Here is a 19151-nt window from a genome sequence, read left to right on the forward strand (position 1 = left end):
GACGTGAACTTTCTGCAACTTCGAACATGAACTTTTGTATTGAGTTCGTCTTTCAGTAGGAATCACATTAATGACAGTTTTAAACATAAACATCTGTTTCCTTTGCCAGATATAAAAATTCTCTCTGACTGTTGCGAGGTTGAATATTCTGCTATTCATACCAACATAATTGAACGATGCTCTTATTCTTGAGAAATTAGAAAAGATGCAGTAGAACAAAAACTGTAGCTTTGCTTTTTAAAGACTGTGCCTTTAAAAGAAACTATTGCTTCTGATGCAGTTCGTCTCTCCCATTTACGATTCGCAATTGCAACGTCTTGTAAAAGAAGTTGGAATTTGTCACGGAAGACGATTACATGCTGGTCAATCAAGTGTAACGCAAGAACGCATCCATTGAAGTTTTGCTGTAGTTGTACTTCATTGTCATTCTTGGCATACTTGAATGTACGGTTACTTGGATCTATGCTCTTTGGTCTTGATTACGGCGATTTGGAATGCCGCTTTTTTGGAAGTATTCTGTCGTGTCATTCTTTGTAGCGATATGTACGACGTGTTACTACTGTGCATATGGAGCAAGTGTTAAAGTGCACTTGAAAATACAACGGTCGAAAATGCTCTAGTGGAATAGAATATTTTACTTCAAATAGACGGAAAAAGGATTTGTTTTAATTCGTGTCTCACTCTGAGGCGGTATCCTGTGGTTAACAATTTGTCTGTCTCAGTGGATGCAGACGCAGTTAAAAATTACTTTTTTTTTTTTTTTAAGAATAGCAGTAATATGCCGCTGTGGCTGTCATAACATGGATTAGAATATCCTTTTATTTCGATTGCTCACCAGTGTACAGTTTCAGTTGTGTAGTCATTTTCAAGTGAATGGTATATATTACAGACAGCTGAACATGGCTACCAAAAAGAAACTGTACATCAATCTAGAAGACGAAATAAAAGGATATTCAGATTCAAGTACAAAAACCGGAGCGACAGACACCAATTTGAAGAAAATTGGATCGACTTTGGATACTGTAGCAACTGTCAAACTCTGACTTCTGTTAAATTTGCCGGGGATCGAGTGTAAAGATCCTGCGGCGTTTAATGCTGTGCGGTACTACTGCTTCAGCGGTTAAATGAAAGGTAAACACGGACCCAGGAGGTGGTGAATCCAAAATTCTCCAGCTAAGCTGATTTGGAATTTATACGGTTAACGAAACATTGAAACTATTCTGTTTATCACATTGCCATTACGAAAATTACCATATTATTAGTTGCAGTATGGATCATACGCTGCAGAACACACTATTATTTCCTCTACAAGTGCATGTACAATGTAATATGAATAGTGTGAGTAGGAGGAAATAAACAATAATATCGTAAATAGCTTGCATTTAATGCCTGGACGGTTCCTTCAACACGGACTCCTCCTCCTCCTCCTCCTCCTCCTCCTCCCCCTCCCCCTCCCCTCCCCCTCCCCACCCATCCATCCATCCCTCCCCTCCCCTCCCTCTCGCCCCCCTCCGTTGTCAAACTGATCTAGTGCTTACCTGTATAACGATTTCAGTGACAAAATGACTGAAACTGTTATCTTTGTTCGCTTACTTGCTCCAATGAAATGTATGTGAAAGACAGCACAGGTGCACGCGCTCCTGTCTAGTGCGCGTCTGTGACAGTGTCGTCTGTTTCGCTGTACAGACAATTTAGTACCTCGATAATTTGTCGTTGGCCAGTATCAAAATGAACCTAGGCTGCTGAGGGAACCTAGTGACTCGTCTAAAGCAGCAGCGGAGCTTTCCGTGTCGTTCCGCGTGTGAATGGTCCGTTCGTGGTGCAGCGAAGCAAGGATCGATACTTATTCCTTGTTGAAGGTCGAAGACATCTGAGCACCGTACCGGTGTTTGATAGCAGCGCAGACAGCTGCGTCCGTTGCAGTGTGTATACACCGCAGGAGACGTGGCGTTAAAGTCAGATATGCCGGACAACCGTCCTCTGTGCCTGTACTGATTAGCTCAAAATGCATCAGCCAGCCACTTTACACTGAGGATGCTTCAAACGGGATCAGTTGTTTTAACAGAGAGTTTACATCCTTAAATGAGGTTTACTTAGCGTTTTGGTTCCTGAATTGGGAAATGAGGCATTTAGAGAGAAAGAGAATCTAGTGATGTTAATGGAGCTTTTTATTGTCCTTTTACTGATGTCTTGAGAATTAACAATTGATAAGGCTTTTCTTTCCATTTCAGTACATTTTTTTTCATTTTACAGCTACTCAAATTCAAATTTTCTGCCGAAACGGTACTTGCATCATTAGCTGACATCATGGCGGCCATCTTGGATTACGTCACGAATGACAGCGTCCTCTGCCAGTGGTACTGTGTACTAGGTCAGTTGGAGTCTGGACCCCATGGCGACCACACTGTTTCCCGCTATTTCCCCCCACCATCTTGGATTACATCACAGGAGGGATGACAGCACCCTCTGGTGGTAGTACTGTGTACTAGGTCGGTTGGAGTCCAGGCCCCTTGAAGACCACACTGGATGGTGGTAGTGCCTCTAATTGTTTAAATAAAATAGTGCATGCAAAATAATAAAGACTACGTCCCGCACAGGACGAGTCCTCTCCCCGCCAATCCCTAGGAAAAGGTGGCGGTCAGGTGACTTTCCCACTGTTTTTCTTAGGTGTGTTGCATTATCCTGATGGAATCTGAACTTCCCGCCATTTCATGGGGGGGGGGGGGGGGGGGTGGTAGGTTAGCGGAGGTAGCCCAATTGACCGATCTTCATGCTAAAATTCAACCTCCCCATCAAAAGCCGCTCTTCCTGCCAAAATTCAACCTCCCCGTCAAAAGCTGCTATCTTGAACGACGTCATCTCTGCCATTTTGGATGACGTCATGCGCTGCTGCCAACTCTACACGCCGCCATCTTGGATGACGTCATCGCCTCTATCTTGGCTGCATCTGGCAACAATGCAGAGTGGGGTGGTACCCTCCTTGCCCCAATACTCAAGGGCGGTTATGCTGCTGGAAGCTACCATCGCCTTCGGGGAAGGCATCAAGCATGACTGGATGGAGGTCATCCGCAGTAATGTTCATGTAGTTGACAGCTGCAATGGTGCCTGCGATTACTACCATAGGTCTCCTGGAACACCAGACGAATGTCTGCTGTAGCGTAGTACTGCTCTGCTCCTCTCCCCCTGAACATGTGTCTGTATCATTGTGCACGTTTTTAGCAGCTGTTGGCATGGATGACGGCTTATCTGAACAGGCCTATTGACCTCCTGTAACAGTAAACATGATTCATCTGACCGGACGACACGTTTCCATAGATCTACGGTCCACTCTGAAAGATGCAGTGCCCACTCCCGCCATACGTGATAGACGACGTCGTTGGGTCAGTGTGGGAACACGTAGGCGTTGCCTGCTGCGAAGCCCCATGTTTAACATTGTACGCTAAATGGTGTACTCCGTAACATTGGTCCCTGTGCCATCATTGTATTCTGTTGTCATATCTACCACAAATCGCCGCCCATCCTGTTTTCTAGAGCAGACAAGTCTCTGACCTCACATTCTGTGATGAAGTGTGGACGCCCAATATCTTTCTGTGGTTTCAACACTATCCAACCACTGACCTAGATCATAATGACAGTAAAAGGCGAACAGCCGACTATTGCACCGTTTCCGAAATGCTAGTTTTTAGGCACCGGGTCATAATACCTGCCCTTCGGCGAAGTCGCTTATGTCAGTGGTTTTCCCCATTTGCGGAACGTATCGTCGTTAGAATGATTCTGCAATCGTTTCTGCTCCGCATATACACTTCCGTTACCGCATCACGGCATTCATACTCGCTATGGGCGGTGGTCATAATGTTCTGGCTGGCTCATCAGTGTACTTGGTCGATCCACTTCTTGCCTACAAGCAGTCTTACTTCATACTGCGTGTATTGCATTTCATGTCTAACTGTTAGTAGGGCCACACTATTAATTAACAGACCTTCAGAATCAATTCGTCATTCCTTATTTTGTGTTGGGGTTACAATAGTTTGTTCCGATCCAAATCTCTCTAGTTTTGTGTATTTTACTGTTCTTTGGTTTATGAGGTGCGCTTCATTGCTGCAAACATGTTGACACCGTAACAGGCACCACAAATACAATGTTGTTAAAGTTACTTTACTGTTTTTAGGTTCTGCTTTTAGACGCTTCTTACCGAAATGAAAATTAGGAACGATGCGACGATTTGGAAACAGTTGTAGGCGACAATCACGGGCTTCAGGTCGAAGGGCTTTCGCGATCTCATGTACCGCGGCCCCCAGACCACACTGAAGTACAGGTAGCAACTGAGCAGCGCCAGCAGGGGCCACGGCCTGTCCATCATCCACCAGTCCGACACCCGCGGGTCTGCAAACACACAAAAGGCACACGTCAGCTAGTCAACGTACGTACACACACACACACACACACACACACACACACACAGGGTGGGAGCGGAACGAATGTTTAAAAAGTTGACCTCGAACATGGATACATGCTACAAAGTGGTTACGGACAAACAACAGTACACGCTGAATTTCTTCTGGACTTATTGCGACACTGGTCAGTGTTCTCTGCCTTCTCACGTCTTAGCGGGCGAGCTGGCGCACACTGGACTCCTGTCTGTAGGACGACGGTTCGTTTGTGTGTCTGATCATTCAGATTCAGTTTTTCCCGTGATTTCCCTTAATCGCTGAAGACAAATGCTGGGATGGTTCCTTCGAAAGGGTGAGGCCGATGTCCTTCCTCATCCTTAAGTAATCTGAGCTTGTATTCCATCTCTAGTGAGCTTGTTGTCGACGGGACGTTAAACATTGATCTCGCCCGCTTCAGTAGCTGCGCGGTCATTGCGGTGGATTGCCAGGCAAAGAGGCCCAGATTCGATTCCCGGTCGGGTCGGAGATTTCCTCCGCTCGGGGACTGGGTGTTGTGGTGTCCTTATGTTCATGTCGTCATAACTGACGTTCCACTCTTGAGATGCCTGAGTGGGCACGTCCTGAATGCCAATAGATAAATAAATAAATAAATAAATCGCGAATCTTCCGTCTTTCCTTCATTTCATGTCTTCGGGAGTCATCGGTGTTTCCTTATAAACATCTTATTTTAATTCTCCAGAGCTGTTCGTCCGGGAAGGGTGTAGGCCATTTCGTGTTTCCCCAAAGACCGGTCCAACGATTTCCAAGTATTGCGGTAAGAATGTATGTAATTATCTGTGCGGAAAGGGCAGGGCAACCGCCACATTTGTTGCCTTATGTCCTATGGCATGTCTTCCAATAACTGCAGCAGCGTACCTGCTAAGGACTGTTGAACATAGTACTGGCTGTTTAGAGCCCTAATGGGAAAAAAGGAGTCAGTGATGAATTCCTGAAAAGTTCGCGTTACGTCTCGGCAGACAAAGGTCGTTGTTGATCCACGTTTCTTAGCTAGCATGGATTTTCGACTGCAAATCTGACTAAAGTTTTCAAACGATGTTGTACCCGTAAATCAAACTTGCTACGGAAACGCCGTATCTACGAGTATTAGCAGTTTGTGTAGACACCATTCTGAAATCTGTTCATAGATCGAAATATGGAAGGGATGGGATGCGTTTTAATGTTATATTTGCAGAGCACTTTGTCGGCAGATCACACCCACACATTCGAACTGCTTTGTAATGTCATTCGGATTGCATGTTATCGCTGCTGAAATGCTAGTCACATTCCTATCATCTGCTGCTGTTAATTTTGTTTTCTTTCGTTAGCATGTTTTATTCTTCACTTCCCATTTTCTTGAATTTTTTTTATAAAATTAGCCAAGACAGCGACGCTCAGGATACCTTTCAGCTTACAACCGGATCGATACTGTAACAGTTCGGCGACGTTCACTATTAACGAAAACTCTGTCCACCTTGTCGTCAATCGTATTCACGAGCAAGGTGAATGATTGCTACAGTAGCAAGGCTCAGATTGATGAACGGCAAGCACACAGGTAAACACACCAGCCATACGTGAGTCAAGCCATTGCTTATATAGCATCTGATAAAAAGTATTCAGACACCTTTTAGTGGGCGTCAATTTCCGATGTTGCCCACCTTCGCCTTAATGACGGATTGAACTCTGCAGTGGACACTTTCAGTGTGGTGACTGTATTTTCTATGAAGGAATCTCAGCCCAGTCTTCCAGAAACGAAACTAGAGAAGATAGTGATGATGAGTGCTGTGGTCTGGAGTGAAGTCGACTCATCCCAGAGGTTTTCCACTGGGCTCATGTCAGGACCATGGGCAGGGCCCTTTCGTTTCAGGAATGTTATCGTCCACAAACAAGTGCCTCACAGATGCTACTTCATGACAGGGTGCATTGTCAGTCATCGTCTCCCTGCTGTACTCCCACCCTGCGGCTCCAGGGGTTAGAATAGGCCTGAGATATTCCTGCCTGTCATAAGAGGTGACTAAAAGGAGTCTCACCTTTCGGCCTTTATGTGATTGTCCCCTGTAGGGTTTGACCTCCATTTTTCAAAATTTTCCCAGAGAGCGAGCCAATTTGGGGAGGTATCCTTACGTGATGCATCATGTCCATAGTGCATCGAGATATTTTGCCCGCTTTCTCATCGTGGCATTGCAGTCCCCCTCATCGTCCATCTCTTGGGCAAGGACACCTTCCTGGGTGAGTTTTCCTCCACCGATTATGCAGTGTCGTTTTCTGCGCCGACTGAGGACCATGGATTTCTTTGTACTTCATACCCAGCATGGTAGCCAGTCCATTGTGGTGGGGCCACCAGGTACCCTGTTGGTTGTAGCCCCCTGACTACACAGGTATCACTCTGCTGATGACTGTGCCATTAACTACCCACATATGCCAAGGAGTAGATGCCTGTCGCCCTGGGACATCGGGACTCCCAGCAATGGCCATACTGCCAGGTGGCCTTTGCTGCGGCTGGGTGTCACCCATGGGGAGGGCAGCCTGGTCTGAGTAGGTGGCATCAGGGCAGATGATGCGCAGTGAAGCGTACCACATCATCACTTGCTGTTGATCAAACGCCAGCAGTCTCTAAGCTTTCCAAGTCTCAGTACAATGCAAGGAAGTATGATCATAACTCGTTCCCCTACCTGGTCACATTGTGGGAGGAACGCCAGGCTAAGGATGGCAGTAAACCTTATTCACCCCGGTACTTCATATGTATGAGACCTGATGGGGACACCTTAGTCTCAATGAAGCCTCAGTTTTTTGTAGAGCATTTAGAGGACAAGTTTGTGGAGGTGGAGAGCTTGTCCAAAATGCGCTCTGGGTCAGTCTTGATAAAAACAGCATCCTCTGCCCATTCATGGGCATTACTCGCTTGTGAAAGGTTGGGGGGTGTTACTGTTACTATCACGTTCCATAAGAGTTTAAATATGGTCCAGGGTATCATATTTCACAGGGACCTTCTTTTGCAGTCTGACGATGAGCTGTGTGCCAACTTAGTGACAAGGAGCTCAATTCATCTGGTGTGTCCATCAGGGTCTGAGGGATAATCAGGTTGCCACCAGTACCTTCATCTTGGCGTCTGAGGGTGACACGTTACCTAAGAAGGTAAAGGTGATGGTCTACTACTGTGATGTCAACCATATATCCCTCCCCCAACGCGGTGCTTTAAGTGCTGGAAGTTCGGCCATATGTCTTCCCACTGTACTTCCAGCATCACATGTCGAGATTGTGGACATCCATCCCATCCCAATACTCCATATGCCCCGCCTCCCATCTGTGTGAACTGTGGAGAGCATCATTCCCCTTGTTCGCCAGCCTGCAAGATTTCACAGCGAGAAAGTCAAGTGATGGAATACAAGATCCTGGACTGACTGACCTACACTGAGGCCAAGAGGAAATTTTAGCACCTACATTTTGTGGCTATGACCTCCTCTAATGGCGCCGCTATGAGAACAGTTGTAGCCCCATCAGTTCCGTGAGTTCCAGTCGGCTCTGAGCCAGAAGACTTCACCTGCCCCTTGATGTTGGGAGGCACTTCCCTCCCTGTTGCTCCCTCACCACCTACCTTTGGAGCACTGTACCCCCAACCATCAGGGACACCAATCCCCACTTCTCAGTCGGAGAAGCATAAGTCTTCTTCGGCTCCTCTCGCTAGGAAGGGGTCCCTTGGGTCACTCCCTTCCCAAGTTCCTGCTAATGGCAAATATGACACTCACCAGGGGCTGAAGTGCCCAAAAGCAGCTGGTTGTAGGGCTTTGCGATCATCCTCAAACCTGGAGGCTGAATCAGTGCAGCCCTCCCAGCCGGATAAACCTAAGGAGCAGCGAGAGAAACCCAGAAAGAAGACCCTCCAAGACCAAGGGAATTGCAGTGGCACCCACACGAAAGCTGTCTACAAGCTCTGCATCTGAGGATGAGGTGAAGATTCTGGCATCAGCTGAGGACCTAGATCTCGCCAGACCGTCAGACACAATGGATAAAGCCTATTCAGGAAATAAGTCTGTGGCAGCAGGTGACCCTGAGGCGTTGACTACCTCATTGAGTGTTTCATGCCTTCCCAGTCTCACGATCACGTCATCCTCCAGTGGAACTGTGGCGGTTTTTTCCACCACCTGGCTGAGCTATGGCAACTATTAAGCTTTACACCTGCTTTCTGCATTGCCCTCCAGGAAACCTGGTTCCCGGCAATGCGGACCCTTGCCCTCCACAGCTATAAGAGATATTACAGGAACTGTAGCGACTATAATAGTATGTCAGGTGGAGTTTGCGTTAACGTCCTGAACACAGTCTATAGTGACACTGTGCCCCATCAAACCCGTCTTGAACCTGTGGCTATCAGGATACGAACGGCACAGGAAATAACTGTGTGCAACGTATATTTCCCTCCAGATGGTGCAGTACTCCTGAGTGTATTGGCTGCACTCATTGATCAACTCCCTAAACCTTACCTACTTTTGGGGCAGCACCATGCTTACTGGCTGAGGCAGAGACGTCGAAAATTCACTGTCCCATCTCGACCTCTGCCTTTTAAATATTGGGGCTCCCACACATTTCAGTGTGGCTCATGGTACTTACTTGGCCATTGATTCATCAATTTGCAACCCAGGACTCCTATCTATCCGCTGGAGAGCACATGATGGCCTGTGTGGTAGTGACCACTTCCCCATCTTCCTGTCACTCCCCTGGCGTCATGCTCATGGACGGCAACCCAGATGGGTTTTAAACAAGGCAGACTGGGTAGTCTTCACCTCTGCTGTTACCGTTGAATCTCCACCACTTGGTGCCATCGATGTTGTGATTAAGCTGGTCACTACAACGATAATTTCTGCGGCGAAAAACGCGATCCCTCGTTCTCTAGGGTGCCCCCGGCGAAAGAAAGTCTCTTGGTGGTCGCCGGAAGTCACTGAGGCAATTAAAGAGCGTCGGTGAGCTCTACAGCGACATAAGCGGCACCTTTCCCTAGAGCACCTTTTAGCCTTAAAAGGGCTCTGTGCCCGTGATTACCTGCTTATAAAACGACGGAAACAGGAGGGTGGGGAGAGGTACGTGTCGACCATTGGGTGCCATACGTCACCTTCCCAACTCGGGACGAAGATCAGACGTCTTTTTGGGTACCAGACCATAACAGGTGTCCGTGGCGTTGACATCAATGGCGTGCTCTCTACAGACGCCAACCTGATTGCCAAGCACTTTGCTAAGCACTATGCTCGAGCCTCTGCGTCGGAGAACTACCCTTCAGTTGAAGGATCCTCAACGGCGGATGGAAAGTCATCATGTTCGCAACACGCCACAGTGAACCCTATAACGCCCCACTTACAGAGTGGGAGCTCCGTAGCGCCCTTTCACATTGCCCCGACACACCTCCTGGGCCAGATCGGATCCACAATCAGATGATTAAACATCTCTCGTCTGACTACAAGCAACATCTCGTCATCTTCAACTAGATCTGGTGCGATGTCGTCTTTCCATCGCAATGGCGGGATGGCACTATCATTCCGGTGCTCAAACCTGGTCAGAACCCACTTCATGGGGATGTATACCACCCCATCAGTCTCACCAACGTTCTCTATAAGCTGCTGGAACGTATGGTGGGTCGGCGGTTGGGTTGGGTCCTGGAGTCATGTAGCCTACTGGCTCCATGTCAGGGCAGCTTTCGCCAGCGTCGCTCTACCACTGGTAATCTTGTGTCCCTCGGTCTGCCATACAAACAGCCATTTCCAGACGCAAACATCGGGTTACCGTCTTTTTTTGACTTACATATAGCGTGCGACACGACCTGGCGACATCATATCCTTGCCACATTGTATGAGCGGAGTCTCCGGGGCCCACTCCCGATTTTTTTTCCAAAAGTTCCTATCGCTTCGTACTTTCCGTGTCCAAGTTGGTGCCTCCCATAGTTCCCCCCCATATTCAGGAGAATGGCGTTCCGCAGGGTGTTTCGTATTGAGCGTATCTCTATTTTTAGTGGCCATCAGCAGCCTAGTAGCAGCTGTAGGGCTGTCGGTCTCCCCTTCTCTGTATGCAGGTGACTTCTGCATTTCGTATTGCTCCTCCAGTACTGGTGTTGCTGAGCGGCGCCTACAGGGAGCTATTCACAAGGCGAAGTCATGGGCTCTTGCTCACGGCTTCCAGTGTTCAGCCGCGAAGTCGTGTGTCATGCATTTCTGTCAGGGTCTCACAGTTCATCCAGAACCAAAACTTTACCATAATGACTGTCCACTCACTGTAGTGGAGACATATCGATTCTTACGACTGGTTTTCGACGGTCGATTGTCTTGGCTACCTCATTTTTGTCAGCTTAAGGGGAACTCCTGGCAGCACCTCAATGCCCTCCACCGCTTGAGCAGCTCTCCAGAGCCCTTGTTCAATCCCGTCGTGTGGCTAGGGCCTCCCGTCGGATAGACCGGTCGCCTGGTGCAAGTCTTTTTAGGTGACGCCACTTCGGCGACTTGCATGCCATGGGGATGATATGATGATAACGTAACACCCAGTCCCAGAGCGGAGAAAGTCTCCAACCCAACCGGAAATCGAACCTGGGCCCCTTTGCACAGCATTCTGCCGCACTGAACACTCAGCTATCGAGGCGGACAGGAAGACATCGCAATACGAGAAACAACTTATTTCTGATTTTATGGGGACGTATATAACGAAAATGTGATTGTTGAAGTGACAGATTGAGACAAAAAAACACCATCCACTTCCCTAAGCTCACTGGCATTAAAGAAAATTCGAGGTCTGAAGAATTCATGGCCTTGAAAGAGTTAAAAGAATAGGTTTCTAAACATTTGGAGGACACTGCCAATAGTACATATGTTTTCGAGAGCGTTTGCTGTGCGTGTACAGATAGAACTGATTGATGAGCAGTGTAATTCCCACTTTCTTTTACATTAAGACTGTGCAGGAGGTCTATGATGATTTCCTCTGGAAGAGTTTCCACACCTCCACAGTGAGGTTGCGAACTTGACAAAATATTTCGCTAAACGGGTCTAGGTGAAAGGCTTCTTTCCATTTTGAAACTAAATAATTCGCAATTACATGGCAACCTGAGTGCAAAAATGTGTGATATTGTCTGTGTTTGTATGCCAACACTTTGTACCAGATACAAATTATGTTATGTCTTCATCACGCCAAAATTAATTACATAATACTGAACTTGCGATCTACGTTCTTTAGAAATATGAAACCAAGTTGCATTCAGTGTGACTGCACTGTCAGTTAAATGCGGCACATTCGCCGTTTCACCCCTCTTGTCCCACTCAGATAGCGTGGCGTGGTGATGGGGAAGTAGTCCAGTGAAACGGTCAGAAAAAAAGCCTGCACCTTGCAAAAGGTGGGGTAGAAGATTTTATTTTTTTAACTCGTTCATATTGTTGGAAAGGTTAGAAAACGAAGTTTTGTCAACAAAATTTCTCTTGGGAAAACTTTCTGCAGTCTAAAAACTTCCAAAATTTCGGACTTTTTTCAGTTTTTTCAGTTTTTTCAAAATATCTGTTTCATTTGCTCTTATCGCTTTGACATCTATTTTCTTTTTTAAAGAGCATAAAATTCTCTACAAATTTGATTCTTACCATTTTTTTCTACTCCCAGTATCTAAGACGCTACAGCACGTCAAAAAATAGCATTTTTTTCAAATTTCGAACAAAGTGGCAAATTAGCTAATCTTTGAACACTGTTATTTCAGTTTCTATTTGTGTATAAACGTATTACTCATCATGTTATTCATTGGAATTTACCATCTCACTCTGCTGCAGGGCCAGGACAAACAGCATCATATTCAGTAACTACGAACACATTCACGTCGGATTGCGTGAAGTTTGTGTTACAATATGTAATACGATTGCATGCAGGTTCAAATTGTTCAAATGGCTCTGAGCACTATGGGACTTAACTACTGAGGTCATCAGTCCCCTAGAACTTAGAACTACTTAAACCTAACTAACCGAAGAACATCACACACATCCATGCCCGAGGCAGGATTCGAACCTGCGACCGTAGCGGTCACGCGGTTTCAAACTGAAGCGCTTAGAACCGCGCGGCCACACCGGCCGGCCTGCATGCAGGTGCCGTACATTTTCTACAGTTGATTGACGTTAATGATCAGTTATAAGAAAAAGTATGTAGGAATTGTTCTTTAGCGGACAAAAGCGTATTTATTCTTTGGCCTTCGTTCCAGTGGAAGATGTGAAGTCAGGTGGACCGAGTAAATTTTTGTCATTGATGGAGGGTACCTTATCCACAAAGTGACTTGGACTCGAAATGTTTGATTCAAGTCAATAACCCAAAGCTATGTTTCTTACCTGCAACGTCATTTTGGATCTCAATTTGCTTTTGTATTTGGTGGGTATCCATGCGAGGGAGACAAATGTAGCACAAAGAGTGCTGAGAGGATTCGTAGCTCCAAAAAACATTCTTCGGTTGACGTTGTGGTTGAATCAGAGATGGTGAACAAAGTCCCTCAGGACAAGTTCTTGTACAACGAACGAAACAAGATGCGTTTGATCACACTTCTTAAAAAGGAATTTCTGGAGTGTAGCATTGAATTGCTCCATTCACAAGAAGATGCTGACGTTATGATTGTAACATCTGCCATTTCAAGAACCAAAGATTTTGGAAGTGTTGTCATTGTAGGAGAAGATGTTGACCTGCTTGTGCTCATGACCGGTTTGGGGCAAGGCATTGAAAACTTACTTTTCTTAAAGCCAGGAAGAAGAAATGCAGAAGACAAGTGGTTTTCCACTGCAGCTTACAAGTTTGACAGTGAATATATTATATTCTGTTCATTACGCCTTTAGCGGATGTGATACAACATCCGCTTTTTTTGGTCAAGGAAAAATTAAGTGCTGCAATATTGTTGCGAAAAATGAACACCTAACCTCAGCCCTTTGCACGTTCAATAAACCACATGCTACCCGTGTAGAAATAATAACAGCAGGAGAACAGGTTACTATCGCATTGTATAGTGGAGGAGTCAGCAGTTCCCACACACTAGGCCATTTGCGGTACCAGCTATTCGCCAAGTCTGCCACAAAAAGCAAACTGAATCTTGCACGGTTGCCACCTACACAAGATGCTGCATATCATCATTCGGTGCGGACTTACCAACAAGTCCAAAGTTGGATGGGAAACTGGAAACCTCCTGAGAAATGGGGCTGGAATCACAGTGACCACGGTCCAATACCCGTTATAATGAGCCAAGATCCAGCACCTGAAGCACTTCTTCACATTGTTTCATGCTCATGCAAGCTGAACTGTGGTGGAGCGTGCTCCTGCAGAAAAGCGGGTTTTAAATGTTCTTCAATTTGTAAGAAATGTATTGGGGTCAACTGTGAAAACGTGCCAGAATTTTTATATGAAGACAGTGAAGAAGATGTTATGAAGGATGTTGGGGAAACCGCTGACGAAATCAACGAACTTGCTGAGGCTGACTCGCTGTTTAAAGAAGAGGTCAATGTGGGATCAACTCTATGTACAGACCCTGAATCCGTAACTCAAGGTATTTCTGGTGACACTGAGGAACCTGTCCCATCAAAACGTTGAAAGTGATGCTCATATCTGTCTCAAGTGAGCTAAAGTGCGATATTACAAGTATTGCACACGCCCAGAAATGTCAACATTTTTTAGTAACTGACCCTGCATTTTAATTGTAATAAAGCAACTTATTTTTAATGTCAACTGCGTGGCTTTTATACACAAGAATAATTACCTTATATATTTATATTTATTTATATATATATATATAAAATGTGTGTGTGTGTGTGTGTGTGTGTGTGTGTGTGTGTGTGTGTGTGTGTGTGTGTGTCTTAATGATGTATTTTTATATTTATAGTTTTACAAATACCAGGGCAGAGGTGCCCAATAGTGAACTTCAGGTAGTGATGTAAGAATCACAATAGTTGGGTGCCCAGCAATCCTCATGTTGCATACAGAGAAATTGAATACCTGAAAGTGAGGTGGTAAATTCCAACATATAACATGATGTATAATGTATTTATACTACACAAACATAAACAGAAAAAAGTGTTCAAAAATAAGGTATCTTGCCAATATGCTCAAAATTTGAAAATTTGGTATTTTTTTAGGCGCTGTGGCGCCTTAGGTATTGGGAGTAGAAAAAAATGGCAAAAATGAAATTTGTAGAGAATTTTGTGCTCTTTAAAAAATAAAATAGACGTTAAAGCGATAGGAGCCAATGAAACTGCTGCTTCCCTGTTATAGTCAGGCAGTGTATCGTCGGCGGCGGCAACTAGTGAAACTAACCGCGCCAGCTATCAAGGGCCGGCGAGTGGGCGGATCGTAACATTTCCAGCGAGCGGCTGGTGTAATCTTTAGAGCTGTTGGTGGGCTGCAATGCAGGAATGCTTTCTGTCCGTTCTCTTTAGTTCAGGAATAAATAGATTCCGAAGAAATAGCTGCATGTAGTACGATAGATTAGAAATACACCACTGGCCATTAAAATTGCTACACCAAGAAGAAATGCAGATGATAAACGGGTATTCATTGGACAAATATATTATACTAGAACTGACATATGATCACATTTTCACGTAATTTGGGTGCATAGATCCTGAGAAATCAGTACCCAGAACAACCACCTCTGGTCGGAATAACGGCCTCGATACGCCTGGGCATTGAATCAAACAGAGCTTGCATGGTGTGTACAGGTACAGCTGCCCATGCAGCTTCAACACGATACCACAGTTCATCAAGAGTAGTGACTGGGGTATTGTGACGAGCCAGTCGCTTGGCCACCATTGACCAGACGGTTTCAATTGGTGAGAGATCTGGAGAATGTGCTGGCGAGGGCAGCAATCGAACATTTTCTGTATCCAGAAAGGCCCGTACAGGTCCTGCGACATGCGGTCGTGCATTATCCTGCTGAAATGTAGGGTTTCGCAGGGATCGAATGAAGAGTAGAGCCACGAGTCGTAACACATCTGAAATGTAGCGTCCACTGTTCAAAGTGCCGTCTATGCGAACAAGAGGTGACCGAGACGTGTGACCAATGGCACCCCATACCATCACGCCGGGTGATACGCCAGTATGGCGATGACGAATACACGCTTCCAATGTGCGTTCACCGCGATGTCGCCAAACACGGATTCGACCATCATGATGCTGTAAACAGAATCTGGATTCATCCGAAAACATGACGTTTTGCCATTCGTGCACCCAGGTTCGTCGTTGAGTGCACCATCGCAGGCGCTCCTGCCTGTGATGCAGCGTCAAGGGTAACCGCAGCCCTGGTCTTCGAGCTGATAGTCCACGCTGCTGCAAACGTCGTCGAACTGTTCGTGCAGATGGTTGTCGTCTTGCAAACGTCCCCATCTGTTGACTCAGGGATCGAGAAGTGGCTGCACGATCCGTTACAGCCATGCGGATAAGATGCCTGTCTTCTCGTCTGATAGTCATACGAGGCCGTTGGGAACTAGCACGGCATTCCGTATTACCCTCCCGAACCCACCAATTCCATATTCTGCTAACAGTCATTGGATCTCGACCAAGGCGAGCAGCAATGTCGCGATACGATAAACCGCAATCGCGATGGGCTACAATCCGACCTTGATCAAAGTCGGAAACTTGATGGTACGCATTTCTCCTCCATACACGAGGCATCACAACAACGTTTCACCAGGCAACGCCGGTCAACTGCTGTTTGTGTATGAGAAATGGGTTGGAAACTTTCTTTGTGTCAGCACGTTGTAGGTGTCTCCACCGGCGCCAACCTTGTGTGAATGCTCTGAAAAACTAATCATTTGCATATCACAGCATCTTCTTCCTGTCGGTTAAATTTCACGTCTGCAGCACATCTTCTTGGTGTAGCAATTTTAATGGCCAGTAGTGTATGTAATGCAGAATCAGTATTAAAATCTATAGTTGAGTATGCGCCGCTATGAAATATCTTTGCAAATTAAAGCTGTGCGGTGGACCAGGACTCGAGCCCGCGAAACACAGCATTCCGGTTCATGACCCGGACGAGAACACAGTTTTAATCTATCAGAAAATTTCACGTACCCTGCAGTGTTTAGAAATTCTTTAAAGAAGGCAAACAGAAAGACGTTATTATTCTGTTACGCAAAGCAGATGACGCTCGGTACGAATTCCATTAAATGGTTGACTTATTCAGAATGTCGTATTGATATATTACTATTTTGACAGTGGTTCATATAACTTAGTTAAATTAAACAAAGCTCCCAACATTTCTATCGACAAAGAACAGCCGGCCGAAGTGGCCGTGCGGTTAAAGGCGCTGCAGTCTGGAACCGCAAGACCGCTACGGTCGCAGGTTCGAATCCTGCCTCGGGCATGGATGTTTGTGATGTCCTTAGGTTAGTTAGGTTTAACTAGTTCTAAGTTCTAGGGGACTAATGACCTCAGCAGTTGAGTCCCATAGTGCTCAGAGCCATTTGAACCATTTGACAAAGAACATTTATTGTCGCAGTTGAGAAAAAATAAATCCTACAGAAAAGACATGACCAAAAGAGATTTGTTAGAAGTTGTTAATGCAAACTAACCGAACTCGTTTAAGCTATGTATAGGATGTAAGTAAAAGAAACGGGTGATAAGCTTGCGATGTATACGCTTATACAGGGTCGACACGTAAGACAGGTGCCCCTTAAAATATATCCAGAGCGATTAATGTATGGAGGCACGGTTTGTAAATTGTAAGAGACAATGTAACGAATTTTCTGACGTAATTTCTTAACTTTTATAGCTGCTGAATAGAAACAGACTTACTATACTGCATTGCTGTGCCATTGAAAGGTTGGAGCGGGTCCGCGCGTAAAGCTGTGAATGCTGAAGTCGTCAGCGCACGGGACGACTTAGCTAACGTGAGTTTTGTGTGTCACCTTACTTCCTGTTACACACAACTAAAAACGTTTTGCATCACCCCGATTCCCAGAACTCCTGAAGATAGACGTTGACTGTGGATATTGTATCACAGAAACAGTCCCTTTAACTGTTCAGAGATGTCACTAAACCTGCCCAAAATGTAAACAGCCATGCATGAGCAGCGCCTATTAGACGGACGAGGTCCGACAGCCGATCAGTTCCAGTCATTCCACCAGGAAGGAGGTACACGGCTAGTGTTGTCTGTAGTTCAGCCATGCCTAGACGGCCAATACCGTGGTTCGATCGCGTCCGCATTGTTACTTTGTGGCAGGAAGGGCGCTCAACAAGCGAAGTGTCCAGGCGTCTCTGAGTGAACCAATGCGATGTTTAAGACACGGTGCTAGATTTGTCGTCTTCAGGACAAGTCCATACTCGTTGGCTTTATGCTATACGGTTCATCCTATGAAGATATGCTGTTTATAAGCACCAACACACTGAATGTCTCGAGAACGAATCGTTATTGATGCTAGTTGTTCTAATAAAATGATGGGAAGCGTCATGGTAGTGGTTAAAGAACTTTCGTACTCAATTATTTTCGACTTACACGAGAGTAAGCCGTTTTGAGGCATTGACTCGTTGAATATTCATGAAAAATGTCATTCCTGTTAGGCTTTGTTATAATAAATGTCAATAATTCGGCGATTACAGTCTTCAGAAGACTGTAAAATAAAGTATGCGCCGATAGAAGCTTTGGTTGAGGTCCCAGGATTGGAAACCGATGGTAAACTGGAAGAGGGTTCACGTCCCGCCGTATCCAATTTTTTCCCACGTTCGCATTTTCTAAAGGGCTATGGAAGTTTCGTATAAAATTAAGAGAGATAATTTATATAATATAAGGTAAATATAAGTGCGCTCTCTGTCAGGAGTAAGTTTATTCGATTTGATGAACTTTTATAAGTTGGATGTCCTTCCTGTGTGGACAGGTATCTTTCATTTTTGTCTTATTAAACGTTTACGGATATTAAAGTTTTTTATTTTAGTGTACCACAGACAGAACAACACGATTAGCATATGGTTAAGAAAAGAAATGTGCGTTTTAATGGAATTAATATAGGAATTACAGGCGCGTTCATTTTTGTGGACTAACTGTACGGGTTGTGAGCCAATAAAGTCGACAGGTGCCGCTGAGAGCGCAGAATCACATTAACCAGCTCGTGGCGTGTGCTGTGTCTCGTGACTTGTGATGCCCGCCTGTGAGCACACCGACGTTCGCTGCCTCGTCTCGTGAGCCGACGGCTAAACACGCTACTTCCGGGATTCGGGTTGGCGCGCCGGCCCAAGCTCGAATCCGCCCGGCGGTAACTGCGCTGGTTAGCCTGGATGTGGTTTTTAGGCGGCTCCCCACATCCGACTACGTGAATCTCGGTTTGTTACCCCCCCACCCCTATACGTTACGCAAACATTTTAAAAACGTTCGCACACTTTCACTGGTGATAACACTAGACGCAAACAAACGGGGATGCAGAAATTCCATCCCAGGGGAGGGGGAGGCTGTCGACAGGAGGCCGCCTTGTACCACCAACATGGTCACGTTCGAAAATTAACGTGCCGACCCCGTGAAGATGGGGGATAAAGGCAAGGAAAAAGAAGAAAGATGGAATACTCTGGCAGATACATCTTCGGTCGTTGTGTAGCTACTGTAAAAAGTTAGCTAATGAGTAATGTCAATAAAAGTAAGCAACTTACGAAAAATACATCTAATCTTGGAACTTGCTTTTTGTTACATGCAGCAGTGCACTTGGGTGTGTCAAGCGTCATGTGAATAGTGTCTTCATTGGCGACTGTGAAAGCATTTGACTGATC

General features: G+C 45.7%; 2 protein-coding genes across 7 annotated transcripts in view; one reads left to right on the plus strand and one right to left on the minus strand.

The window, feature by feature from the left end:
- The window catches only part of LOC124616179 (oxysterol-binding protein-related protein 9), a 504981-nt gene that overhangs the window by 82449 nt on the left and 403381 nt on the right, over positions 1-19151 (plus strand). The window lies entirely within an intron of this gene.
- The window catches only part of LOC124616180 (elongation of very long chain fatty acids protein AAEL008004-like), a 114528-nt gene that overhangs the window by 57301 nt on the left and 38076 nt on the right, over positions 1-19151 (minus strand). For all 3 annotated transcript variants that reach the window (XM_047144470.1, XM_047144472.1, XM_047144469.1), the window contains one exon: positions 4193-4383. In XM_047144470.1, coding sequence (XP_047000426.1) covers positions 4193-4383 — 191 coding nt within the window. The remainder of the gene's footprint in view (positions 1-4192; positions 4384-19151) is intronic.

Source organism: Schistocerca americana, chromosome 5, assembly GCF_021461395.2.
Source record: "Schistocerca americana isolate TAMUIC-IGC-003095 chromosome 5, iqSchAmer2.1, whole genome shotgun sequence".
Taxonomy (NCBI): Eukaryota; Metazoa; Arthropoda; class Insecta; order Orthoptera; family Acrididae; genus Schistocerca; species Schistocerca americana.